The sequence below is a fragment of the Phyllobates terribilis genome, unplaced genomic scaffold (genome assembly GCF_046119375.1).
Source record: "Phyllobates terribilis strain yellow unplaced genomic scaffold, ASM4611937v1 Scaffold_12__6_contigs__length_324123572, whole genome shotgun sequence".
Classification (NCBI taxonomy): domain Eukaryota; kingdom Metazoa; phylum Chordata; class Amphibia; order Anura; family Dendrobatidae; genus Phyllobates; species Phyllobates terribilis.
This window is the reverse complement of record NW_027362772.1, coordinates 137,908,026-137,929,060: the sequence shown is the minus strand read 5'-3', so window position 1 is coordinate 137,929,060 and position 21,035 is coordinate 137,908,026. Positions and strand designations below refer to the sequence as shown.

General features: G+C 44.0%; 1 protein-coding gene across 2 annotated transcripts in view; it reads left to right on the top strand.

The window, feature by feature from the left end:
• The window catches only part of ODAD1 (outer dynein arm docking complex subunit 1), a 288,579-nt gene that overhangs the window by 167,556 nt on the left and 99,988 nt on the right, over window positions 1-21,035 (top strand). For both annotated transcript variants that reach the window (XM_073657770.1, XM_073657769.1), the window contains 2 exons: window positions 4,300-4,463; window positions 6,212-6,315. In XM_073657770.1, coding sequence (XP_073513871.1) covers window positions 4,300-4,463; window positions 6,212-6,315 — 268 coding nt within the window. The remainder of the gene's footprint in view (window positions 1-4,299; window positions 4,464-6,211; window positions 6,316-21,035) is intronic.

Sequence of the window (21,035 nt, the reverse complement as noted above, 5' to 3'; positions counted from 1 at the left end):
TTTGATAATTACCGTATTTTTCGGACTATAAGCCGCACTTTTTTTCTCCAAAATTTTGGAGGAAAGTGGGGGGTGCGTCTTATAGTCCGAATACTATATATTATTACATGGCCGCATGGTGGTGGGTGTGGCGGAGCGGCAGCGGGGGATCAGCGGGGCACAGGAAGCAGCAGCCGCCTGCTGCAGCCTACGCTGTGCCCGCTACTAATGAAAATGAATATTACCTGCTCCCCACGCCCATGGGCATGGAGAGCAATGAATATTCATTTCTTTTAGTAGCCGGCACACTGGAGCCGCAGCACGGCTCCTGCTGCCGCTCTGCGGTCTGTGTGCCCGCTATTAAAACTCATGAATATTCGCTACAACCCACTCCCATGGGTTGTAGTGACTATCCATGGTCTTTAATAGCAGGCACACTGACCACAGAGTGGCAGCAGGAGCCACGCTGTGGTACAGTGTGCCGGCTATTGAACAGACTGAATGGTCACTGCTCCCCATGCACAGAGTCCCGGCGTGGGGAGCAGTGATTATTCCAGCACAGTGTCTCACACTGTGTGAGGGCGCATGGCAGGGACGCCATGCGCCCCCTGAAATGCGCGGCTCACACAGTGAGAGTGTCGGCAGCAGAGTGGGACAGCACTGGAGGAGAGAGGAGGTGAGTATGAGTGTTTATTTATTTTTTTTGTAGTCAGCGTGATGGGGGCTCAGAGGGTGCCATATATACCAGGATGGGGGCTCAGAGGGGTGCCATGCATACCAGGATAAGGGCTCAGAAGGTGCCATACATACCAGGATGGGGGCTCAGAAGGTGCCATACATACCAGGGTGGGGGCTCAGAAGGTGCCATGCATACCAGGATGGGGGCTCAGAAGGTGCCATGCATACCAGGATGGGGGCTCAGAGGGTGCCATGCATGCCAGGATGGGGGCTCAGAGGGTGCCATGCATACCAGGATGGGGGCTCAGAGGGTGCCATGCATACCAGGATGGGGGCTCAAGGTGTGCCATGCATACCAGGATGGGGGCTCAGAGGGTGCCATGCATACCAGGATGGGGGCTCAGAGGGTGCCATGCATGCCAGGATGGGGGCTCAAGGGGTGCCATGCATGCCAGGATGGGGGCTCAAGGGGTGCCATGCATACCAGGATGGGGGATAAAGGGATGCCATGCATACCAAGATGGGGTATAAAGGGGTGCCATGCATACCAGGATGGGGGATAAAGGGTTGCCATGCATACCAGGATGGGATGGGGGCCACTTATACCAGGAAGGAGGGCCATACATACCAGGATAGATTATATTAACAGAATTGGGGGACATTACCCCAATACTAGTGTCAGCAGCAGACCCCCTCCCCCATAACAGGGCATTATGACCACATTTTTTGCTTAAATTTTTTTCCCCATTTTCCTCCTTTAAAACCTAGGTGCGTCTTATGGTCCGGTGCTTCTTATAGTCCGAAAAATACGGTATATATTTTCTATATAAATTATTTCCTATTTATTTGCAATTATCATCTTAAATATCCTATTGAACAAGAGGTTCCTGTTACTAGCCAGACTAAAGATACAGAAAATGTCTCTCACTGTACAGGATCTGAAACGTCTATGCATTACATACAGCGCCTTGAAAAAGCTTTCATAACCCGTGAACTTTTCAACATTTTTTACGTTACACTCACAAACTTAAATTTATTTTATTGGGATTTTATGTGACATACCAACACAAAGCAGCAAGTATTTGTGAAGTGTAAAGGAAATAATTCATGGTTTTATAATTATTTTAAAAATATAAATCTGAAAATTGTGATGTACATTCTAAGTGACCAATTGCCTCCAGAAGTCACATAATTAGGAAATTGAGTCCACCTGTGTGTAATTTATTCTCAGTATAACTACAGCTGTTCTGTGAATCACTCAGATTTGTTTCAGAACATTAGGCATCAAACATCATCATGAAAATCAAGAAACACACCAAACAGGTCAGGGATAAAGTTGGAAGCAGTATGGCAAAACTGCAAACCTACCAAGACATGGCCGTCCACCTAAACTGACATCCCAGGCAAGGAGAGCACTGCCAAGAAGTCCATGGTCACTCTGGAGGAGCTACAGAGATCCATAGCTCAGATGGGAGAATCTGTCCTTATAAATATGCCCCTGCTCTGTATTGGGTAAAAATAAGTTCCACAATTGAATGTGTTAAAAAAAATGTCCCTGTGCTTAGATAATCATATAAATGTGCCCCTGCTGTGTACTGTGTAATGGCTGTGAGTGACCGTGCAGGAACATGGTCTGATCATACCACAGCTCCTGGGCAGGGGAGGACGCAAAAGAGTATACAGACATTACAGCAGGGGATGGCAAATAATTCTTTCTTTGAGGAAAAACGTTGCTTAAAAACAGGCAGTGAAATCTTTTACTTCAAATAAAGAATCAGCTGTGATCCCGCACTGTTTTGTCTGTATACTCTCTTTTGCGTCCTCCCCTGTCCAGAAGTTGTGATCCCATGCTGTAATATTTGTATACTCTCTTTGATTCCTCCCCTGCCCAGAAGCTGTGATCCTGTGCTGAAATGTCTGTATACTCTCTTTTGCTTCCTCCTCTGCTCAGCAGCTGCGATCCCTTGCAGTAATGTCTGTATACTCTTTTGCGTCCCCCCCTGCCCAGGAGATGTGGTATGATCAGACACTGCATGGTAAGACACAGCCATTACACAGTACATAGCAGGGACACATTTGTAAGATTATCTCAGCACAGGGACATTTTTTTTAACACATTCAATTGTGGAACTTATTTTTATTCCAAGATTTTTTGATTCAAATGTACTTTGTTCGTGGGAAAACCCCATTAAGTTATTGAGGGACATCACCTTCTTATAGCTCCTGATTGGGCACACTCTCATTCTGTCCGATGATGGACACCATATCATCGCAACTGCTGATGGGCAGAATCTCAGTCTGCTTGATGATGCACACCGTCAGACTGTAGCTGCTAATGGACATCACGTCATTGGAGCTGCCAATTGACACCTTATCTAGCTGATAAGGAACAAAATCTCATTGTACCTGCTGATGGACATCATTTCATTGTAGCTGCTAATGAACTCCATCTCATTGTGACTGCTGATGGACTCCAACTCGTTGTAACTGCCGGTGGATATTATCTCATTGTAGCTGCTGATAGACGCCATCTCATTGTAGTTGTTGATGGACTCGATCTCATTGTAGCTGCTGATAGATATCATCTCATGATGGATATCATCTCATTGTAGCTGCTGATGGACTCCATATCAATGTAGCTGCTGATGGACACCATCTCATTGTAGTTGTTGATGCACTCGATCTCATTGTAGCTGCTGATGGACTCAATCTCATTGTAGCTGCTGATGGATATCATCTCATGATGGATATCATCTCATTGTAGCTGCTAATGAACTCTATCTCACTGTAGCTGCTGATGGATATTATCTCATTGTAGCTGCTAATGGGCACCATCTGAATGTAGCTGCTTAGATTCCAATGGACACCATCTCTTATAGCTGCTAATTGACAACCATCTCATCTTAGATTCTAATAGTCACCATCTCTTTATAGCTGCTAATTGACATCATCTCATTGTAGGTGCTAACTGACACCATCTCACTATAGCTGCTGATGGACCCTAACTCATTGTCCTAATGGACAAAATGTAATGAGCTACTGATGGACACTTTCATTTCTAACTGCTGATGGACACCATCTCATGAAAGGTTATGATGGAGTCGTAACTCTCAATTTCTCAATATCCCCTAGATGAATAGCAATGGAAGGACATAAACTGCATTCTTAGATTTTACTTACGGGCTTTTGTACCCATCACTTATAGACCTATAGTAAATCCTTATGTCTTAAGTTTCATATTTTTTTTCATTGACACAAAATCGAACATGTGCCATTGAATATAGTATTATTGTCCTGTAGGATCATTGCTTCTTGGGGAGAATATCTCTAACATATGGAGTCACAAGAAGCACCTATGGTGCTTTGTAGTATGGAACAATGAAAGTCTCAGTGCGCTCTACCTGTTTGTAGTGTTCAGTTACATAGAAAGTATATTTAGCTTTAAAAGTATCAGTTATACATTTTTGCTTCTATGTTTAAATCAAGTTTACTGTAATATCACAACCCATAGTGGCATCATACCTTTCCATATTACTCTCCATGGTATTTTTTTCCTACCACTCTGATGCCTGTATGCATTTACATGTAAATAACGAAACTGGACTTCTACTTTCTGTTAAAGTAATGGTTCTTATTTCTTAGGAATTGATTCCTTGTTCAAGAAGATAAATTGCGACCGCTCTGTCCTGGACGAAATGTTGGGCTCTTCATCTAGCATTCGTGAAGCAAACATAATGCAGTACCTTGGCCTCATCGAGCAGAAAACTAACGAGCTCCTGGCCGCTCAGTCCTTCCTCGACTCTAAGGTAGATAGAATAGCCTCATCACTACATGTAGGAACATCACTAAGTACAAGGCATGGTTAGAATGGGTAATCTGCTATCAAGGACGAAGCATGTTTTACAAGATGTACTCAGTCTAATATATTCCCTTGTGAGAACACACAAGCTGCCGGCTCGGAGTGTGACCATCCTATAAGGATGCAATCTCACTTCAATTCTAGAAGCAATATTATGAAGTAGCTTCACTTTCTACCATTTTTTGCCAAGTTTAAAATGAACTTTCATTGCATTCAATCTGCTTGTATAGAACGCATTTGGTTATGTTAACAAGAGTCTCAATAATATGTATTCATTGATTGGTAAAGCCTGGTATATACAACATGGGCTTAGAAATATGTGCTCCGAGAGCCTCAACCTTCCTTTATCTCTGATGTTCTCAAAGTCCATGAAAACCACCTGATTATTGCTACTAACTAAGAAAAATTATATTCATGAAGGGTCTTGTTAGATTCGGAATCATTGTTTTATCAAAAGTATAACTGGGTTGCAATGAATAAAATGATTCGATTTACACGCTCCGAGGATACAATGCAAAAGAAGAATAAAGTCTAAGGGAAAGTTTAGTGATTGAGATTTGTCAGTTTTGTTAAAGTTGTACATTTTGAGAGAACATTTTTTTAAGAAAAAAAAAATAGTATTTTCTACATTACACTCCCCCTTTTGTGATTTCAGGTGTAAAATCCTAATTGCTGCTGTTCTTTCAAATTATCAATTTATGTAAAAATTACATAAAAACCAGCAAAGGAATTTTCTAGGACCTATCACCAGGTCTTAAGTGACCAGTTTTTGCTCTTATTTTATTCCCAGTGTTCCCATGAGTATTCCACTTTAAAAAAAAAACACGTGGCTCCAGAGATGTGAACTTTTTTATTTAGTGCTAATTTTTATGTTCTTCACCAAGAACATAAAAATTATGCTTACAGGGGTAATTATGCAAATAAGCCTAAAGAAAGGCCCCCAGAAAATCTATGAGCCACACACTCTTGGTAAAGACCATAAAAATTAACACTACATAAAAAGGCCCATATCTCTGGAATTGTGTCTCGGATTTAAAAAATAAATAAATAATGCAAAAAACAGAATACTCAGCTGGAATAAAAAAGATCAAAAACTGTCCAATTTTCACCTGGTGACAGTTCCTCTTTAAAGGGAAATGTGAGGTTTTAAAAACCAAGCAAAGACTAAAAGTGCTTAAAAATAACCTGATAAAGTATTACTTACCTGTTTAAGCATCTTCCATTGCAACGCTACCTTTCAGGTGCTCCCCTGTGGTCTTTTTTCATAGGGCAGCAGTGGTGATATCTCCTCTATAACACATGATAACTGCAGCCAATCACTTGTCTCAGCAGTCTGGTGTTTTCTACTCAGCATCACTGAAGAAGCCAGTGATTGGCAGCAGTGGTCATGTGGTGTAGATGGAATGTCACCACTGCAGTCTTGTCAACAAAGAACTTGTTCGCAATGGTTGGATTGTTTTGGCTGCACTCATTGCATCACCGGTGCAGAAACACAACATTACCCTATGTAGTCGGTGTTGTGTTTGGAGCCATTGAGGAACAATCGTTCGTTGGCTCATTTATATCTAATGAGTAATCCTTAGGTCATCCTAAGAACAGATCATATGTATTTAAATCACTAAAACCCTCTTCAGACATTTCTATATAACAAATATATCAGATAGATCGTTAATTTTAATGTTTTTGCTCTTTCAGAACTACGACAAACCATATGACCCACAAGAAACAGCTCGAGTTCTTCTTGGACACTTGGTTGACTTGCACCCACCAGTCTATGAGATACAGCCACCCGGCACAGGGTGAGTTCTAGGCTTTATCTTAAAAGGATTTTAGAAATACTTCACGAAAGGTACTGATTCTCTTTGACGATATCTAGCTGGTTGGGACTCTTTAGAGCAGTGTTTCCCAAACTCCAGTCCTCACGGCCCCCCACACATCATGTTTTCAGGATTTTCTTAGTATTGCCCAGGTGATAGAATTATTATTAAGGCATCAGAAACTGCCACAGGCTCTCTCACCTGTGCAATACTAAGGAGATCCTGAAAACATGATGCGTTGGGGTCCGTGAGGACGGGGTTTGGGAAACACTGCTTTAGAGCAATGATTTCTAGGAAAAAATATCGTAAGAGCTCTCCCCCAGAAGGAAAAAAACACTGTAGTGCCACCTTCATGTAAACCAGTATCATTTTAGAGACTTAAAGGGATTGTCCACTTTCATGAAAGTGCGTCTCAAACTCAACTCTCCTAGGTCCAGCACAGTAAGGGACTCAGACAAAATGACACCCTCTGGCCAGGATGCTAATGTGCTAAATACAACCCAACAAAATGAATAAACCTTAAATCAATGAAAGTGATTAATAGAAGTGAGAAGAGAGCTAAGCACCAGCAAAACCTTCAGCACAGACCCCCAGCAGCTACCAAGTAACCCACCTAGTGGCACTCGGGATACGGACACCAGACAACAAGCGACCTTGACGTCACAATGTCCTTATTAGAGATGAGCGTTGTTCTACTCGAACTGTTCGCCAATCTCAAATTCGAGCTGTTTTGGGCGGTGTTCGAGCCGTTCGGCGAACACGAACAATTTGAGAAAAATTCGGCTGTTCGAGGTTATGTTCGATAACTGTTCGTGCACCAAAATCATAACTGGATTTTTTCTCAGTAATGATGAAAATTAATGTTAATACGCAGTTTGAGTGTACAGCGGGGTGGGGGGAGGGGCAGGGGATGGATCTCTGCAGGAACAATGAAGATCTCCATTTTTTTTTTCTCTTTCCCGCATTTACAGTGGGGTGGTGCAATCTGTCAGCCTATCAGCAGCGCACACACGGAGCGAAGTGCTTTTTTTCACACAAGCAAGGGCATGTGTCATTGGCAGTGTATGTCACATGTCCTTGCCCTATAAGACCAAGCCATTTTCCCCGTCGCCACCATTTTCTCACTGCTGCAGCTGCGTGTTAGACGGCACCGCTGTTGCTGTGTGCGCTATACCTTGTTAATTTCAAGCCAATTTTCGCACAAATCTACAGATAGCTTGGGAGTAGGGAATAGTTGTGATTGCAGTCCTTTTAAGGACTAGGTTACAGCATTTCCTATGACTTTTATCAGGCTGGTCTGTGCTCTTAAATAGATAGGTTGTGGGAGTAAAGACTAATTGTAATAGGAGTCCTTTACAGGACTAGGTTACATCAGTTCCTATCAGTTTTTGCCAGGCAGGTCTGTGCCAGTGCTGTGCAAGTTTTTTTCACAGCATTTGGCTGAATCTAGCAAAGCTAATCCTTTTTGGCCTATTGCAGAGTGTGTTAGTCAGTGGAGTAGCCTATCTGTGTTGCAAGATATACCACCTGTGTATAGAATACCAATTTTTTTACTGCACCTAGTGAAGTAAAATCTTTTGGGCATAGCATCATTCTATTAGTCCATCTATACTGACCTCCATCAGGTTGCAAATTGAATATAATTTTTTTCTGCATCTAGCTCTGAAAAAATATTGGGCTTCTAGCTGTGTGTGGGACTTGTTGTATTGGTCCATCTATACTGACCTCCATCAGGTTGCAAACTGAATATATTTTTTTCTGCATCTACCTCTGAAAAAATATTGGGCTTCTAGCTGTGTGTGGGACTTGTTCTATTAATCCATCTATACAGACCTCCATCAGGTTGCAAACTGAATATATTTTTTTCTGCATCTACCTCTGAAAAAATATTGGGCTTCTAGCTGTGTGTGGGAATTGTTGTATTAGTCCATCTATACTGACCTCCATCAGGTTGCAAATTAAAAATAATTTTTATCTGCATCTACAGTACCTCTGAAAAAATATTTGGGCTTCTAGCTGTGTGTGGGACTTGTTCTATTAGTACATCTATACTGACCTCCATCAGGTTGCAAATTGAATATAATTTTTATCAGCATCTAGCTCTGAAAAAATATTTGGCCTTCTAGCAGTGTGTGGGACTTTCTCTATTAGTCCATCTATACTGACCTCCATCAGGTTGCAAATTAAAAATATTTTTTATCTGCATCTACCTCTGAAAAAATATTTGGGCTTCTAGCTGTGTGTGGGACTTGTTCTATTAATCCATCTATACAGACCTCCATCAGGTTGCAAACTGAATATATTTTTTTCTGCATCTACCTCTGAAAAAATATTGGGCTTCTAGCTGTGTGTGGGACTTGTTGTATTAGTCCATCTATACTGACCTCCATCAGGTTGCAAACTGAATATATTTTTTTCTGCATCTACCTCTGAAAAAATATTGGGCTTCTAGCTGTGTGTGGGACTTGTTCTATTAATCCATCTATACAGACCTCCATCAGGTTGCAAACTGAATATATTTTTTCTGCATCTACCTCTGAAAAAATATGTGGCCTTCTAGCAGTGTGTGGGACTTTCTCTATTAGTCCATCTATACTGACCTCCATCAGGTTGCAAACTGAATATAATTTTTTTCTGCATCTAGCTCTGAAAAAATATTTGGCCTTCTAGCAGTGTGTGGGACTTTCTCTATTAGTCCATCTATACTGACCTCCATCAGGTTGCAAATTCAAAATAATTTTTTGTCTGCATCTAGCTCTGAAAAAATATTGGGCTTCTAGCTGTGTGTGGGACTTGTTGTATTAGCCCATCTATACTGACCTCCATCAGGTTGCAAACTGAATATATTTTTTTCTGCATCTACCTCTGAAAACATATTGGGCTTCTAGCTGTGTGTGGGACTTGTTGTATTAGTCCATCTATACTGACCTCCATCAGGTTGCAAGCTGAATATATTTTTTTCTGCATCTACCTCTGAAAAAATATTGGGCTTCTAGCTGTGTGTGGGACTTGTTCTATTAATCCATCTATACAGACCTCCATCAGGTTGCAAACTGAATATATTTTTTTCTGCATCTACCTCTGAAAAAATATGTGGCCTTCTAGCAGTGTGTGGGACTTTCTCTATTAGTCCATCTATACTGACCTCCATCAGGTTGCAAATTCAAAATAATTTTTTGTCTGCATCTAGCTCTGAAAAAATATTGGGCTTCTAGCTGTGTGTGGGACTTGTTGTATTAGTCCATCTATACAGACCTCCATCAGGTTGCAAACTGAATATATTTTTTTCTGCATCTACCTCTGAAAAAATATTGGCCTTCTAGCAGTGTGTGGGACTTGTTCTATTAATCCATCTATACAGACCTCCATCAGGTTGCAAACTGAATATATTTTTTTCTGCATCTACCTCTGAAAAAATATTGGGCTTCTAGCTGTGTGTGGGACTTGTTGTATTAGTCCATCTATACTGACCTCCATTAGGTTGCAAACTGAATATATTTTTTTCTGCATCTACCTCTGAAAAAATATTGGGCTTCTAGCTGTGTGTGGGACTTGTTCTATTAATCCATCTATACAGACCTCCATCAGGTTGCAAACTGAATATATTTTTTTCTGCATCTACCTCTGAAAAAATATGTGGCCTTCTAGCAGTGTGTGGGACTTTCTCTATTAGTCCATCTATACTGACCTCCATCAGGTTGCAAATTCAAAATAATTTTTTGTCTGCATCTAGCTCTGAAAAAATATTGGGCTTCTAGCTGTGTGTGGGACTTGTTGTATTAGTCCATCTATACTGACCTCCATCAGGTTGCAAACTGAATATATTTTTTTCTGCATCTACCTCTGAAAAAATATTGGGCTTCTAGCTGTGTGTGGGACTTGTTCTATTAATCCATCTATACAGACCTCCATCAGGTTGCAAACTGAATATATTTTTTTCTGCATCTACCTCTGAAAAAATATTGGCCTTCTAGCAGTGTGTGGGACTTGTTCTATTAATCCATCTATACAGACCTCCATCAGGTTGCAAACTGAATATATTTTTTTCTGCATCTACCTCTGAAAAAATATTGGGCTTCTAGCTGTGTGTGGGACTTGTTGTATTAGTCCATCTATACTGACCTCCATCAGGTTGCAAACTGAATATATTTTTTTCTGCATCTACCTCTGAAAAAATATTGGGCCTTCTAGCAATGTGTGGGACTTTCTCTATTAGTCCATCTATACTGACCTCCATCAGGTTGCAAATTCAAAATAATTTTTTTTCTGCATCTAGCTCTGAAAAAATATTGGGCTTCTAGCTGTGTGTGGGACTTTTTGTATTAGTCCATCTATACTGACCTCCATCAGGTTGCAAATTAAAAATATTTTTTATCTGCATCTACAGTACCTCTGAAAAAATATTTGGGCTTCTAGCTGTGTGTGGGACTTGTTCTATTAGTCCATCTATACTGACCTCCATCAGGTTGCAAATTGAATATAATTTTTATCTGCATCTAGCTCTGAAAAAATATTTGGCCTTCTAGCAGTGTGTGGGACTTTCTCTATTAGTCCATCTATACTGACCTCCATCAGGTTGCAAATTAAAAATAATTTTTATCTGCATCTACCTCTGAAAAAATATTTGGGCTTCTAGCTGTGTGTGGGACTTGTTCTATTAATCCATCTATACAGACCTCCATCAGGTTGCAAACTGAATATATTTTTTTCTGCATCTACCTCTGAAAAAATATTGGGCTTCTAGCTGTGTGTGGGACTTGTTGTATTAGTCCATCTATACTGACCTCCATCAGGTTGCAAACTGAATATATTTTTTTCTGCATCTACCTCTGAAAAAATATTGGGTTTCTAGCTGTGTGTGGGACTTGTTCTATTTATCCATCTATACAGACCTCCATCAGGTTGCAAACTGAATATATTTTTTTCTGCATCTACCTCTGAAAAAATATGTGGCCTTCTAGCAGTGTGTGGGACTTTCTCTATTAGTCCATCTATACTGACCTCCATCAGGTTGCAAATTCAAAATAATTTTTTGTCTGCATCTAGCTCTGAAAAAATATTGGGCTTCTAGCTGTGTGTGGGACTTGTTGTATTAGTCCATCTATACTGACCTCCATCAGGTTGCAAACTGAATATATTTTTTTCTGCATCTACCTCTGAAAAAATATTGGGCTTCTAGCTGTGTGTGGGACTTGTTCTATTAATCCATCTATACAGACTTCCATCAGGTTGCAAACTGAATATATTTTTTTCTGCATCTACCTCTGAAAAAATATTGGGCTTCTAGCTGTGTGTGGGACTTGTTCTATTAATCAATCTATACAGACCTCCATCAGGTTGCAAACTGAATATATTTTTTTCTGCATCTACCTCTGAAAAAATATTGGGCTTCTAGCTGTGTGTGGGACTTGTTCTATTAATCCATCTATACAGACCTCCATCAGGTTGCAAACTGAATATATTTTTTTCTGCATCTACCTCTGAAAAAATATTGGGCTTCTAGCTGTGTGTGGGACTTGTTCTATTAATCCATCTATACAGACCTCCATCAGGTTGCAAACTGAATATATTTTTTTCTGCATCTAACTCTGAATAAATATTGGGCTTCTAGCTGTGTGTGGGACTTGTTGTATTAGTCCATCTATACTGACCTCCATCAGGTTGCAAACTGAATATATTTTTTTCTGCATCTACCTCTGAAAAAATATTGGGCTACTAGCTGTGTGTGGGACTTGTTGTATTAGTCCATCTATACTGACCTCCATCAGGTTGCAAATTAAAAATAATTTTTATCTGCATCTACAGTACCTCTGAAAATATATTTGGGCTTCTAGCTGTGTGTGGGACTTGTTCTATTAGTCCATCTATACTGACCTCCATCAGGTTGCAAATTGAATATAATTTTTATCTGCATCTAGCTCTGAAAAAATATTTGGCCTTCTAGCAGTGTGTGGGACTTTCTCTATTAATCCATCTATACAGACCTCCATCAGGTTGCAAACTGAATATATTTTTTTCTGCATCTACCTCTGAAAAAATATGTGGCCTTCTAGCAGTGTGTGGGACTTTCTCTATTAGTCCATCTATACTGACCTCCATCAGGTTGCAAATTCAAAATAATTTTTTGTCTGCATCTAGCTCTGAAAAAATATTGGGCTTCTAGCTGTGTGTGGGACTTGTTGTATTAGTCCATCTATACTGACCTCCATCAGGTTGCAAACTGAATATATTTTTTTCTGCATCTACCTCTGAAAAAATATTGGGCTTCTAGCTGTGTGTGGGACTTGTTCTATTAATCCATCTATACAGACTTCCATCAGGTTGCAAACTGAATATATTTTTTTCTGCATCTACCTCTGAAAAAATATTGGGCTTCTAGCTGTGTGTGGGACTTTCTCTATTAATCCATCTATACAGACCTCCATCAGGTTGCAAACTGAATATATTTTTTTCTGCATGTACCTCTGAAAAAATATTGGGCTTCTAGCTGTGTGTGGGACTTCTTCTATTAATCCATCTATACAGACTAGTGTTGAGCCACCCCCGTAGTGTTCGAGTTCGGTTCGGTTCGTCGAACACCCGTGTGTTCGCCGAACTGTTCGTCGAACTGTTCGTCGAACACCTTCGAACACCGTTAAAACCAATGGCAGGCAAACAAAAACACATAGAAACACATAGAAAACACCTTCAAAGGTGTCCAAAAGCTGACAAACTGCTCAGAAGACATAACTAACACATGGAAAAGTGACAAGTACATATAGTCATGCGAAAATAAAAGAGGTGGAGGAGTAAAAGGAGGGGGAGACACAGATATAGGCATGTCATGCCCTTCTAAAATCCAAAAAGTGAGAAGCCGACACGGCCAGTCCGCTCCTGCCCGTGCCACCTCCGTGTCGCCGGGTTTGTGCCAGAGCCGCGGTGAACCCTGACGGCCAGCCCCCCTCTCCCAATACTGGTGCCTGTCCGCTGGTGGGTCGAGCGAGCCCCCCTGTGGTGGAGGCAGCTCTAAGCTTTTTAATTTAAATTGTCTCTCTAATTTGAATGAATACACTTTAAATCCATTTACAAGGATCTATTGGAGGGCAAGTCTCATGCCAGCAGCCGCGGTAATTCCAGCTCCAGTAGCGTCCACTAAAGCTGCTGCAGTTAAAAAGCTTTTATAAGGATCGAGCTCGGCTGTCCACCGCAATTCATCCTACTGCCAGTCCCAGCCCCTATGCCTTGGGGTGCCTCCTGATGCTCTTCACTAAGTATCCCATGGTCCCGAAGCATTTCCTTTGAAAAAATTAAGTGTCTAAACTACAGGTGGTGCAGCTTGCTTAACAGCCGGGATAATCCGCTGACTAGCAGACACTGCTACTAGGCACAAAGTATTTCCTGGGCTAGATGCAGTTAAAAATTTGTAATTAGATACTCTCGTTGGATGCTGAGAAAGCATTCCATAGAGTCTCCTGGCACGCCATATATGATTCTCTTAAAAAGCTTGGGGTAGGGGTCTAGGGGACCCTTTTATAGCCAAAATCACGGCCCTGTATCGCAATACGTCACCTAGGCTGAAGATAAATGGAACTGTAGCACCCTGAGGGCTCGGTTGCTACAGACGTATTGCACCTCACCCAGAGGTGTGATATCTCACTCTCAGGTAAGGATGGAGTGTGGATCAGGACCCGACACCTGCATGCATTACACCACATTGCCGTGGGGCAGGGCGACCAATATGCCCCTGAGATGGGCACGACAGTCCCTGTCCCTGGCTTGAGTGGGGGGAGGGAACACTGAGGAAGGGGAACCCTGTAGTGCAGGAGCAGGGAGGAAGCAGTTCCTGGGTGCATTGAGAAGGGAGTATAAAAGGTGGGCACCATCTTAGTTCAGTGCAGAGAAGTCTGAGCAGAAGTGGCAGGTAGCAGGGGCTCTGCATGAGCTCTGCTCCGGAGGCGGGCCTAGTAACAGAGGCCCAGGCCTGGAAGAGGGAGAAGGAAGGAAGAGGAGCGGAGAAGGCTCCAGGAACGAGGAATGAAGGGATCCCAGGGGTGCGGACGGGCGAGTCGCCACCGCACGCCCGAATCCACCTGCGTGGAGGGGTCAGGCCAAAGGGGGAGACCGGTCCCCGAACTAGTGGAGGCAGGAAACGACCCTCAGCTAGAAACCGGAGGCTCTGACATTTTATGTGGCGCACCCCCTCGCTACACCCGCTAGGAAGGCACCACATAGGGTCAGGGAAACTGGCGCCAAGTTTACCAAGAGGAGGCCCGAGGCAGCCGGACAGAAGTGTTGGTAAGAAAGGCCAGACAAAGGACACACAAAGGGGGTCCTGTGAAGTGCTCCAAAGTTATCTGGGAGTTGTCTGAGCCCCTCACCTGGTGAGCACAGTACGACGTGGGCAGCCGTTACCTGCAGACGTAGTCTGGATAATAAGAACTGTGAGTAAAGGCCCTGAACTGCATCACTGACTCCGTGTCGTTACTGCTGCTGCCCTGCACCATCACCCCCATCCTCCGCATACACTGCCCTGAGGCTATACTCCTCCCGTGGGGAGTTATGCTACGCTCTGCTGCACCCACAACACCAGCCTCAGCGGTCTGCCCTGTAGCGGCGGTTCACTCTGACCGCAATCCACGGGTGGCGTAGTCGGACATTTAAACATCAAAACCACATAAATAGTTCCGCCACTGGTTTGACCGCCCTGAGCCACGGAACCGGATCGCCGCCACGAAGACTACAACCACCAGCATCCACCAAAAAGGGTCCGGCTCCGGGTGTCCCAAGGCCCAGGGGGTGCGTCAGAACATTTTCATCACCTTTCACAATCACCAATGGGACAAGGCAGTGATGTCCTCTGTCCCCTCTCTTATACATCCTAGTGACGGAGCACCTGCTCTCATCAATTCGCCATAACCCCAATATTAGGTGGATTGAGGTGGGAGGCACCGAGTACAAGTGCTCTCTATTTGCTGATGATGTCCTAGTATATATCACTCAATCACATATATCCATCCATGCTGTTATGGCTGAAATAGAACACTTTGTTACATGGTAAAATTTTAAAATCAATGCAGCGAAGTCTGAGGCCCTCGATGTCTCCCTCCCCAAATCCATATAGGATTCCATCCAGTCCAACTTTCCCTTTGCCTGGCCCTCACAGGGTATCAAATACTTAGGAATTCCTATTCATAGAGACCTCTCCCATCTATGTTATCTTAATTTTGGGCCCTTTATTGAACAACTCCATACAGACCACGGTTGGCAAGTTAGAACTGTAAGATTCACTACGTGAACCACTGGTGTTTTGTGGAAAAGCACATGTACACTGCGTTCCAAATTATTATGCAAAAAGTGTTTAGGAGTGATAAGGGAAGAATTTGTTTGTTTGTCAGTTAAACTCATTGATGGTGATGTGTGTCAGGGCTCTTTATATCACTGTAAGCAATTGCAGGCACCTGTGCTAATTAGTTTGGCAGGTGTGTCCAATGAAAGGCAAGACTACTTAAGAAGGCTCTCTCACATTATTAAGCAGCCTACATTTTCTGCCAAAATGGGAAAGAAAAAGGATGTGTCGGCTGCTGAGAAGCAACAAATTGTGGAGTGTTTAGGTCAAGGCATGACTACAATCAACATTGTGCGATGATCAGGATGAAGTGTCTTGGCAATCAAGAAGTATGTAGCTGATTCACAGTACACACGTGTGCGTGCTGATAAGGGCAAATTGAGGACTCTTTCCTACAGGCAATTACGTCAGGTTGAAAGAGCAGCGGCAAAAAAGCCTTGTCATAGCAGCAGACAAGTTTTTGAAGCTGCTTGTGCCTCCAACGTCCCCCGAACAACAAGATGCAGGGTCCTTCAGAGGTTTGCAGCTGTGCATGCGCCATCCTGTCGACCTCCTCTATCCACTTCACACAAGCAGAAACGGCTCCAGTGGGCCAAACATTACATGAAGACTGATTTCAAAACTGTTTTGTTCACGGATGAGTGCCGTGCAGCGCTCGATGGTCCAGATGGATGGAGTGGAGGATGGCTGGTTGATGGACACCCCACGCAAACACGGCTACAGCGCCAACAAGGAGGAGGTGGAGTAATGTTTTGGGCTGGAATCATGGGGAGAGAGATTGTCGGCCCCTTTAGGATCCCTGAAGGCGCTAAAGATGAACTCCATAATGTATGTGGATTTTCTCAAACAGCACTTCCTGCCATGGTTCAAGAAGAAGAACCGTGTATTTCACAGCAAGATCATTTTTCTGCATGATAATGCACCATCTCATGCTGCACATAAAACATCTGCATCTCTGGCTGATATGGGCATAAAAGGGGACAAACTTATGGTGTGACCCCCATGCTCCCCTGACCTCTACCCCATTCAGAACCTTTGGAGCATCATTAAAAGGAGTGTCTATGATGGCGGGAGGCAGTTCACATCTAAGCAACAGCTCTGGGAGGGTATTCTGTCCTCATGCAAAACAATTGAAGCAGAAACCATCCAAAACCTGACAAATTCAATGGACGAGAGAGTTCAGAAGCTCCTTTCGAACAAGGGGTCCTATGTGAAAATGTAACATCACCTAGAATAAAGTTTTGAGTTGAAAACTGTTTGATTTCAGTTTCTAACAACCTGCTAATGCTTATAATTTCAAAAATGACCATTTTTTGGTCTTTATTAAAATGAAAAGGTTGATCGAAAAGTTTGGGGGATCTAAGAGTGTGGCAACCCAGTAGTCATGATTACTTCGAATTCTGACAATATGAGGGTCATGCTGCAGGTAGTGCAGCAAGAAGGCACTTATGTGCCTTGCGCATCTCGGAGCCCCAAAATTATTTTCCGGGCTAGATGCAGCTAAAAATTATTTTTAATTTTAAATCTGGTGAAGCTTTAGTATAGATGGCCTAATAGGATCAGTGCTGCACACTGCTACAAAGCCCAAATTATTTTCCAGTCAAGATACAGATAAACATGATTAGTAATTTGAAAGCTTAAAACGGTTGGTAGGGTGATTTTAACCAATCATCAAGCTTTTACTCTCCCCAGGATGACACAGGGGTAGAAAAGTCGTTTCGGATCCATGATTTGTTCATCTTTATGAACGTGAGTCTGTCTACATTATCAGTGGAGAGCCGCGTGCGCTTATCTGTCAGCACACCACCAGCAGCGCTGAACACACGTTCAGACAGAACGCTGGCTGCGGGGCATGACAAGATCTCCAAGGCTTAAGTGGCTAGCTCCGGCCATTTATCCAGATTGGAAGCCCAAAAAGAGCAAGGGTCCAGTGACACAGTCGTGGCTTCAATGTTTACTTGGAGATACTCCTGTACCATCGTCTCTAGGCGTTGACTATGTGTCAGACTTCTTGTCTCCTGTGGCCTTGCAAAGGATGGGCTAAAAAAGTGGTGAAATGATTCCGCAAAATTGATGTTACCAGCAGATACTGTGGTTCTGTTACGGTTTGAGTGCTGAACACTTGACGGTCCCACGGTTGGCAAGTTGGAACTGTGAGATTCACTACGTGCACCACTGGTATTTTGTGGAAAAGCACATGTAAGATTCTGCAACAGTCTCTGCTGATACTCCTGCATGCGTGCATCCCTTTCTATGGCAGGAATAATTTCTGCAAATTTACTTTTGTACCGGGGATCTAACAGTGTGGCAACCCAGTAGTCAGGATTATTTCTAATTCTCACAATTCGAGGGTCATGTTGCAGGTAGTGCAGCAAGAAGGCACTCATGTGTGTTGCGCATCCAGGAGCACCAAGTCCCTGTTGTGTTGGTGGCGAGGTAACAATCATGCTTCCTTCCTCTGTCCTCTCCCCCCAACCTCGCACAACAGAAATGTGATCAAGGTCTCCCTCATCTGATGAGTCTTCCATCAGTTCGTCCTCCACTTCTTCCTGGGCTCCTGCACCTTCCTCACTAGTTTGGCTGCTACCATGCGCCCTGGTAAAACCATATCCCCCACCCTCACATGCCTGCCGCCTTGGTGCTGCCGACCGTCTGGACCTTGCAGATGTTAGCCCTTCCGCATACAACTCCTCCTCCTCTACTTCCTCCACCTCCTCTTGTGCCACCACCTGACTCCGAATTCTGTTTAACATATGCTCCAGCATGTAAATCACCGGAATAGTCATGCTGATAATGGCATCGTCAGCACTAAACATCTTCGTCGCCATTTCAAAACTGTGCAGAAGGGTGCATAGGTCCCTGATCTGAGACCATTCCTCCAGCGTGATTTGCCCCACCTCTGAATCTCGTTGGCCCAGGCTATACGTCAGAACGTATTGCACCAGGGCTTGTCGGTGCTGCCACAGTCGCTGCAACATGTGCAGAGTTGAATTCCACCGGGTAGGTACATCGCATTTTAGCCGGTGAAGTGGCAGGCCCAACGACTTCTGTAGAGATGTAAGTCGCTGAGCTGCGGGATGCGAACGGAGGAAGTGAGCACACAGCGACCGTGCCCTCTGCAGAAGGCCATCTAGTCTGGGATAGTGGGCTAAAAATTGCTGGACAACCAGGTTCAACACGTGAGCCATACAAGGCACGTGTATGACATTGCCCCGGCGAAGGGCCGCACCCAGGTTTGCAGCATTGTCGCACACGGCCTTCCCTGGTTTCAGGTCCAGTGGAGACAACCATTCATGAAATTGGTTCTCCAGAGCTGACCACAACTCCTCAGCTGTGTGACTCACATTTCCCAGACATTTCAATGTATAAACCGCCTGATGACGTTGAGCCCTACTGCCAGCATAGTAAGGAGATGTGCAGGATCCCTTCTGCGCAGTTAGAAAGCTTGTGGCATGACCAGACAGGCTTTGGGTGCAGGTGGAAGACCGAGAGGAGGTGGAGGAGGCAGAAGCAGTGGAGGAACTTTGACATAAAGAGGATTGACGCACAACTCGTGGGGACGGCAAGACTTGGACAGCAGCCCCTTGTCCTGCTGTCACCATAGTTACCCAGTGCCCAGTCAGCGACATGTAACGCCCCTGTCCATGCCTACTCGTCCAAGTGTCTGTGGTGAAATGCACCCTGTCACACACAGAGTTTCTCAAAGAAGCGGTGATGTTATGTGCGACATGCTGGTGGAGCGCAGGCACACCTTTCTTTGAGAAGTAGTGCCGACTGGGCATCTGGTACTGGGGCACTGCGACGGACATAAGGTCTCGAAAATCCTCTGTGTCCACCAGGCGGAAAGGCAGCATTTCTGTAGCCAAGAGCTTGCAGATGGTGAAATTCAACCTCTTAGCTTTCTCATGGCTAGGAGGAAATGGTCTTTTACTTGTCCACATCTGAGGGACCGAGGGCTAGCTATTGTGCTTAGACAGGGTTGATAAGGGTGTCCCCGGCAAACTGCCGGTCTGTGAGGAAGATGCAGGCGGACATGTTAGGTTGCCTTGATCCAAAGGTGGTGCTATCGATGTCGGACAGCGCTCAACACCAGCTGGTGTTACCACCTCCAAAGAAAATGATGACCTGCCAATCACGCTGGCTGTTGCGGGTAAAGGGGTGGCAGGTATGCGCCCCAAAACAGGTGTGACTGCTGTCCCCCCAGTCACAGAGGATGAAGAGGCCGCGGATGCACAAGATATGGCAGACGGTGGTTGGCCCGGCCGGCTAGGCCGCATTGTAGCACACTGAGCTTCCCACTGCAACTTATGCTTCATGTCCATGTGCCGGTTCATGCATGAAGTACTCAAACTATGTATTTTTTGGCCTCTACTTAGCTTTTGCTGACAAATGTTACAGATAACACGAGTTGGGTCATCTTTATCGATCTGAAAAAATGCCCAGGCTATGCAAGGCTTAGCACCCATGCGACCTGAAGAGCCACCACGACTTGTGGTGAGAGGCAGAGTTGTGTTTGAGGATGCAGTTGTTGACGTGCTTCCAGTACTACGTCTCTGTCCAGGAAGGCGCAACCTGACCTCGTCGTCACTAGCATCTTCCTCCACCTCCTCTGCTGACCTCATCTCTTGGCTGACTGTGGGTTGACAGTAAGTGGGATCTCCGACCTCATCATCATCACCCTGTGCGTTATCACACCCGTCGTCCTCAGAGCCAACCTGTTCCTGCCCTGACAAAAAACTAAAGTTGTCGCTCCAATCAGGTATTTGAGTCTTATCATCGTCTTCCTCATTGTCTCCACCAACAGGAGTTACAGTTTGGGAATGAGGGTCTACATTATGGTCAGAACCTTCTGCGTCTGGTCCTGGATCCGACTCATAAAGATTCTGGGCATCAGTGCAGATCATTTCCTCGTCTGGATTCACAGAAGCGCTGGAGTCGACCTCTGATTCCCAGGCTATAGTATGAGTAAACAGCTCTGCAGACTCAACCATCTGTTCTACCTCATACTCAGACGGGCAGCTGGAGATTTGGGAGCTGTGATGAAGCAAGTGCGATTTGGGTGACACCTTTGAGGACTGGAGTATTTGTGATGTTGAAGTTGATGTGGAGGAGAGCCCACTTAAAGGAGCACTTGATATCCGTTGAAGCACCTGCTGTTTTTGTGCCTCATCTGGAATTTGTAGCGATTGGCGTGGCCGTAAGAAAGGGATCTTATCACATTGTCTGCTAAAAGAAGTAGACATTTTAGTTTGGCTGGAAGATGGTCTTTCTTCTGCAGATGTTACTGTTGCTTTAACACCTACCCCACGGACACAACCTTTTTTCCCCTTCCCAACACGCCTATTCCCCTTTCCACCAGCAGCAGGCCTTTTTCCAC